Raw genomic sequence first — 7,970 nt, forward strand, 5'->3', positions numbered from 1 at the left:
CGCGGAGCGTCTCGCTAGGTCGTCACGTAGATCGCGCGCTTCATCGCTCCGAGTGAGGAACCAGTCAGCCAGGGTATCGACCAACCCGCCTACGGTCCAACCGCGCCGGCTGGCCACGCCTAACGCCCATACTACCTTGGCGGACGCTGCCAACTCTCCGTGGGGGAGCACCAGTTCGCGTACGCGACGCCCTCGGGGCGTTTCCTGCCCCACCGCATCGAGCGGTGGGATGGGGAGGACAGTCGCTGCGGAGACAGGGTCCCCTACAGGACCACGGCCGACGACCGACGTCGGCCGAAAGGGGTTCACAGCGGTGCTAACGGAGTCCACGGCCACGGCGTCGAGGTCCCTGTAACGTTTACGGCGCCCGCGCCGATGCTCAGACCCGACCCCTCCCCTCGGCTGCGCGTTGCCGGAGACCGACGGCACGAGGGGAGAGCGCGCCACGAAGGCGTCCGCCGTGGGATCGTACGTGAGATAGGAGCTGCGAGCTCCGGTCGTATAGTCCATCCACGAACGGTGGTTCCGAGGGGTGACTTCGCTGGCGCGGTCCATGAGGCTAATGGCATGGCCGAATGTCCAAGGGGCGTGACTGGACCCGTGTTCGGACGGATGCAGCGCAACGTCGGGAAGGCCCGACGCGACGCGCCTCACGAACGCAACCGTGGGGCCGGGCTGAACGAACGCCCGCTTGTTCATGTAAACCTCCGACATGAAGGCGCAGCATACGGACCACGCCCACTCGCGCTCATAGTTGTAAGCGAGCCGCGAGTGGGCTGGATGCTGTAGGTCGGCGCACGCGATGCCAAAATACTTCAGGATGGGAGGCAGAAGGGGGTGTACCCCTAGTGAAGGAAAGCTCTCCCGCACGCTCACGGGGAGAGCTGGAAAATCCCCGACTGTCAAGCCGGACGCAAAGGCAGCGGATGGGACGACCCGACCGTCCGCCTCGTCGTCTCTCCTGTAGGCGGACCAATCGTGGTGAGCGAAACCCATGGCATATAGCCGCATCAAGGAACAAGAGGACTTCTGTAGAGCCACGAGGGGCTTGGTGAAGGCGTAGGGGCGGGGCGAGACGTACAACCCCGCCAACTCCGACAGCACGAAGCGTCGGGGGTCTAGCCGCACCGACCCGGACAGGAACGCCCCCATACGATCAACGTAGAGGACCTCTGCAGCACTGTACACGAATGTACGATCGCCCGGCAGCTCGTCCGGGAGCTGGTAGCCGACACCGCCGCCTTCGGCCATTAAGCGACGAAGGGCCGAAGACGCTTCTTCGAGGCCGCCCGCTTCGTATACCTTGAACACGCGGGCGAGATCGGACCGAAGCCACCCGCACGAGATCACCTCCGCTACGGTGACCCCCGAACGGCCCCTGCGCAACCAGGGGTACTGCAGCTCGTCGACAGAGAGCAGTGGGGCATCGGAAGACGGAACCCCGAACCACCGCGTGGCAGAGGCCACCTCCCCCTCCCGACCGGAAGAGGAGGGGGGAGGTACAGGAGGACGACGGCCAAAGGACGCACCATCAGGAGCGGCGTGGTCGCGCGTGACGTCCAAATGCGCAACGGGAAGGACGTCGTCCGCTGGGGCCGAAGGGGTAGCCGGACGGAACGCGATAACCGGTTTGGGTGGCCCCACGGGAGGGGCCACCAGCTCCACGGAGACGGTCGTGGAGCGGGAACGGGACTTCTGGAAAGCCGGCGGGGCCAGCGGGGCCGTACGAGTCAGAGCGATGTCGTCCTCTCGCGATCCAGGGGACGCGCTCGATGAAGCGACCCCGCTCGGCAAAGGAATCGCGACGACGGACGCGCCCGCCGCCATCGAGCGGAGGCGGAGGCGGAGGAGGAAGAGAGGTCGAGTCGGCCATGATAGGACGGCCGATAGGACGGAGCCGAGATGATCGATCGGGACTGTCGGGGAAGGACTGGGACAGTGCAAAGTGGACGCGGACGTCCACACTTGAGAGGGGGGCCATGTAGCATATCCCCCTCTCTAAATTAGATTTAGATTAGATTTATAACAGTAGAGCCCGAGCTCTACAGTACCTCAGTGCGCGCGCACACGTGTACCCCACGTGTACAGGGGCGCGCGCGCACACACGTGTACAACACGTGTGCTGCCAGCCCCGACGGCTGACAGCACTACAGTGCAGGCCGACCTGCACTACTGTAATGTTATGACAGGTGACCCTGTACATTAAATATGAGCGGACCGCCGGCGGTGGAGGGCGACAAGCACGGACTTGTCAAGGATCCTCCACCTTGGTCCGCCCGCTTACTTTTAGGTACTTCCGTCCGTTTTACCTAGGAGTAGCACCGCGCGCGGGTTGAGGACGCGCGTAGCACGCCCACGAGCCGGCTCCGCCTCCGCCCGTCGGTACTGGATCGTCACCCAGTACCGCTCCGGGGCGTCGAGGCGTAGAACCGCTCGCGCGTGCGCGCGTCCTCACCGATCCCGCTCTACCACCGCTACCTCGAGCCCGTGCTCGGTACCGTGGGTGGGCCGAGCTTCTGTCTTCCCGCCGATCGGGGTCTTTCCGAACTGTCAGTACTCACCCCCCTCGTCGTTGGGGGTGATTATACTACAGATGCTGTACTACTTGGCGGACGGAAACTACCCGGAGTGGTCGATTTTTGTTAAGCCGCTTTCGGCCCCAGTCAACGATCGAGAAAGATATTTCGCAGAACGCCAGATGAGTGTTCGAAAGGATGTTGGACGGCTTTTTGGTGTCCTTCAAGGGCGCATTAAGATTTTGCGCCATGAGTCCTTCGAGTGGTCTGACTCTATCCTGATACTCATAAGCCAGGTCTGCGTAATCCTACATAACATGATTGTAGATATGCATAAGAGGGGAGAGTGTATGGACGAGGTAGATGAACACGGGAATACCGTGAACGTAGTTACTGAGTTCGACTTAATTGCGGACGAGACAGTACCCGGCGCCAACGCGTCAAGTACTGAAGCGACGCAGTCTTCAGCTGGTCTTAGCGTGCTACTTGACAGAAACGATCTCGTTCGAAACCCTCTACTGCATCGAGAACTATGGGAGCAGCTATCTTACCATTTATGGTCAAATCGTGGAGAACAGTAAATAAATGCACTTTATTATACGTTTAACATTCCCACCACACCTCAAACATGTCTAAAACGACGCAGAGGGCTCTGCAAGCCTCCGGTGGCTGGGGCTTCGCCCCAAACCCCGCTCCTGCCGGAGAGCACCAAATATTCACTCCGCCCAACTGCGGGTTCCCAACATTCTACTTGCTTATCGATGAACCAGGACGCTCCTCTCCCACAGAACTTCCACTTCTTCGTCTGTCCCTTCCAGCCTCTCTGACGGGTCAGGACTTTGAAAAAGTCGTTTGGGATTTCGCCAAAGTAGTCCTCTATGACTTCCACAGATGGCATGCTGCCACTGCTCTCCAACGTTGGTTGCGCCGTGGGTTGTGACGGTGCTGCACTGGAGTGTAAATAGGATGCCTTTGATCTCAACGTCTGTAGTTCTGCATTCATGACGGACTGTGGTAGAGCCATGCGACGCAGAATCTCAAATTCAAGCATGGTTGAAGCTGCGTCACTTTTTGCTCGCGAAGATGCTCGCAAAGCTTGAGACATGTTATCTACACTTTTTGCCACCTTCGAAGAGCCCACGGCGGCCCTGTCTTCCCCTTTCCGCTTTTTCGACCCTGATGGACGACTTAACGACGGCCTTTCGATGCTTGTGTTACCCCCATCTTCCGATTCGTTGCTATCTTGTACCGTTTTAGGCTTGTAGCCTGCAGCATATCTGCTGCCTCCCCCAACGCAGGCCGAAAACTTAGGACACTTTGCAAGGAAGCGTACAGCCTCCATAAACTTGATGGAGGGTGGCGTACGCAACACGCCACGCTCTATATGTTTGTTTTGCTGGCGGTAGAGGCACATGATGTGCTCGGGTGCCTCCTCCTCGGTTTCTCCGGACGGCGGACAGGACCTATACTGCTTGTCAGCTGACAGATACTTCTGTGTGAGGCGGCTTACGGTCTTCCAACGAGACTCGAGAGCGGAAGCGGTTCTCTCGCGACACGCTTCTGGTTGATGCACAAAACGGGCGTGTACAGCCTCCCAGAACAAATGGGACCTCAAGTCTGCTGTGGACGTGGAGGCGGAAACCCAGGCACGAGCCGACGCTGCATCTTCCTCCGGTGTGAAACTGGGACCTCTGGGCCCCCTGCTCTGGGTTGATGTGGACGCCATTTTTTTGAATGGAAAGGAGGAGGGATGAAGGGTCGGTAGGAAGGAATGGCATATGGCATCGAAAACTACGTAGTGATATACCGTCATGGGCTACTCATTTTTTCGCGGGAACCTGTTCTGCCTTCTTGCTCCCTTGTAATCTTCTAATTCGATTGATCGATTTGTTCCCGGCACAAACTTCGGAACAAAATCTGATGCGGACGTTCCGAGATTTGTGCACAAGAACAAATTTGACTTTTATCTTTCCCATAATAGGGCTGCCAAATTTCAGGGACAAAACAAATTTGTTCTTTTGTTCCCATAATAGGGTTGCTCTTAGTGTCCGACGGGCGGCGACGCGGAGACAACAACTCGAGACTTCATGACCCGTGACCGCGCCATCGCACGCCGCACGCTCATTGGACGCGGCATTCTATTGGTATCGCCATATGCCGCAACCCGAGCTTCCAACCGCCGATGTTCCTAGAGGAACCTCTCCTTCCTCACCCACTCGACTCTCGTTTTTTCCTTCTCATTGGACAGTGCTTCCTTAAGGCCAGTAGAAACTTTCTTAGCTTTCTCTTTTCGCTCTTGCGCTGTGACTAACTCCATGACATCACGCCTTGTTAATGTCAGACCCTTAGAGCTATTTACCCAACCGCGCCGCAACACAATAGGTTGGAAGCACATCCCATGGCGCATTGCCTCCCGCTTTTCCTCCAATAAAATGGATAACTCCTCTACACCTAAAACCCGTTCCACTTATGCCTCCGAAAATGGACGCGGGACATTTAAAACAGCCAAAGGATTGAACGGGCTGATGCCAGAGGCGGCAAAGCTTTTCAGCACATTGTCACGTGTAAATGACGTAGCGTATGGGGCGGTTATTAGTCTTAAAAAGTCAAATGTATCCAACTCCATGTTCACAACATGCATTCCTGTTTGCGCAATCTTCGTATTTAGATTTTCTTTGGAAGAACGAAACACATGCAGATCTAAAGGCTGCGTTGTCCCACTCGTGTGAGCGGGCAGAGCATAGGCAATAATATTTCCCTCCCTTACAATTTCGAATATTTTGAGTCCCATATGACTGCGGTACCCGTCATAAACGAGAAGTACCTTTCGAGCGTTGGCTCTCAAAGGAAGACAATATTGAACGAATGCCTTGGCCCATCGCTCAAAAATAAACTTGTCAACGCCCGCCAACTCCCGTCTAGTCGTGATGTTCACATGAGGAGGAAGACAGTCAGCAAAGGATTCTAGCAGTTCAGCGCCATCGACATTTATGACTCGGTAGGCCACAGATGCGCCCTGAACCACGAAGGTTGGGGTACCCACACTTCCGCACGCAAAAATAGCAGGCAGCAAAGTTACACGATGAACATTCTTGAAGAACGCAGCTCTGTATTGGGAAACCACACCCTTAGTACAGTAAGGTTTTGTCCGCATACGCCCGCTGGCATCTCGGTTGGGAGAATATCCGGTTTCGTCGATATTACATATCCTTGAACTATCAATATGAAAGGTTTTGATTATACTTTCCAATTCTGCAAAGTGAGTGGTGAGGTTCTGTGCGTTTGTGGCTCGGTATCGCAAGGCGTCTTGACGTGAAGCCTTGCCAATTTTGATCACACTTTGATGACGAGTCTCGAAGTTCCTTATGAATTTCTTCCCTGGACGATCAGCAATGAACGGCACTTTTTCGCGGCGCTCGGGGGTCATGTGTTTGACAATGATTTCTACGGCATCGGCAACATCGGAACGCGTGAGCGGTCGGGCTTGTGACGCATATCTTTTTACCAGCTCAACGATGGAAGTCTCTTCCTTCTCTGTCAGGGCGTTTCGAGCGTCAAACTTCGGTTTTTGTGACATGCTTTCAGATGTTATGTGTTTCTGAAACTGGTACTGGAACGTAGAGACTGGGAGCCGTGCTATTTTTGCGCCATCCCGGCGAGAGCTTCCAGCGATCACTGCATTGAATGCCTCATGAATGCGGCGTTTTGCGCGCTTCTCGCGCCGCAATTGTTTTGACATGTGGAGCGGGAACTCGATGTGGTGCAGGATTGAGTTGAGGAACGTGAGTGTTGTGTGCTGTGGCGATCTGTGTGCAGAGCCGAGGGCTTGTGGCGGCAATTTTTTGTTCGAAAAAGGCGGGAATGAGCAAATGGAAGCTTTCCGACCAAAAAAAGACCGCCATGTATGATTTTGAGGTCATTTGGCTGATGAAACGCAGGCTTTTGGAAGTAGGACAGTTTAAAGTTGGAAGTTTTGTTCGTTTTGCGACCTGTAATGGTCATAAAGCTAAATATTGGTAATTTTCGGGGCGTTTAAAGTTTGGGAGACGTGTTCAAGAAATGGGGACCGGTTCTTGTACTTGGTTGAATCTCTCCAGCTCACCCTGGGTGCACGGCGCTATCGGACTTACAGTGAATTACATGGGCTTAGATTCCAGCAAATATCGCCGGATTTCCCGCCGATGCTTCTCACGGATCATTTCCCCTTTTTCACAGATTTAGGGCATGGGCAATTCAAATAAACTCAAATTCTAGCTTCCCACACATGGAAGATGAGTAGTTGTTCCGGAGCAACTTCGGAGGACAATAATAGCTGAAAGTGTCCGACAAGCCGTGCGGAAACTGTCGACAGCAAGAGTGGGAGGCGCCCTTAACAACGAGATCGTGCCAACAGGCGCGCACAGTGAGGGGTCATGCACGAATGCGCGTTTCTAAGGCCATATTTCGGGGGTAGGGTAGTGCACAACCTTCGTGGACGAGCGCAGCTGTCGCCAACAGTGACACAGCGAACTAGGCTTTTGAACGTGGCTAGTGGGCGGGGTGCGTTCAGGTCGAGCTACTGGGGACAGATTAGGTTGGCAAAGACAACGGGGGAGGGAGGTGGTGTTCAAGTTTTGGTCACTGGCGCCGAAGCGACAGGGAGCGTGCGAATGGAGGGGCGTGGAATGCCGTCAACGGAGACGGTACGAGCGGCGTCGTTCATGGAATGTGTAGACCACACGGTGACGATTCTGGGTGGGAGAAACGAGGAAACTGCAGAGGAAGGGCTGAGTGAGCAACAGGCGCAACTCCTTCACACGATGGTGGGAACGTCGAACGGGGCGCGCGGGGTGCTGGTGAGCGTGCTGTCAGACCCGCGCGTGACGGTTGCGGACGGGGATGGGTCGAGTGAGTTGGCGGAGCGTGTGCTACTAGGGTGGAGCGAGGGCAGTGAGGAGCAGGAGCGGGTTCGGGACCTACTTGTGAAGAATGTGTTCATGTCGAGCTCGATGGCGCTTTTGTACTCGCGGCAAGGGGACGAGGAGAGGCGGGAAGGGAGCGAGCTGACGAGGGAGCGGGCGGTGCGTGTGACGCGGGAGGTGGGAAAGGGGGACGCAGGGGTGCGTGGGGTGGGACTGGAGATGGTGGCGGGGGCGGAGGAGGGGAAAGGGCGGTTTGTAGGGTTTCTGGAAAAGTGGGGATATGACGAGGGCCAGAAGGCTGAGGGCGCGAAATGGGTGCGGCGGGCCGTGAACTCGGAACCGTAGGAAGCTGTAAAGAGATTACACCGGACGCGGTCGCTGTGTGCCGTTGAAAGGAGATGTGTCCGAAACGAGGCCACCGCGCCCGTTCGATTCCCACGCTGTCAGCCGCACCGCGGCCCTTGGTTCCGGGAATATCCACCTGCCACGTGTCCGCTCCAACTCTCCCATCCCCCTCCCATCCCCCTTTTACTCTATATCATGCAAGGGAATA

At 56.0% G+C, this 7,970-nt stretch overlaps 1 protein-coding gene across 1 annotated transcript; it reads right to left on the reverse strand.

Annotated features, from left to right (window-relative positions):
- Positions 1–4,983: 4,983 nt before the first annotated feature.
- CHC_T00004215001 (hypothetical protein) lies at positions 4,984–6,255 on the reverse strand. The gene has a single exon (XM_005715865.1). The coding sequence runs from the start codon at positions 6,253–6,255 to the stop codon at positions 4,984–4,986; it is 1,272 nt and encodes a 423-aa protein (XP_005715922.1).
- Positions 6,256–7,970: the final 1,715 nt, after the last annotated feature.

The sequence above is a fragment of the Chondrus crispus genome, genomic scaffold (assembly GCF_000350225.1).
Source record: "Chondrus crispus Stackhouse genomic scaffold, scaffold_22, whole genome shotgun sequence".
In the NCBI taxonomy this organism is placed as follows: Eukaryota; Rhodophyta; class Florideophyceae; order Gigartinales; family Gigartinaceae; genus Chondrus; species Chondrus crispus.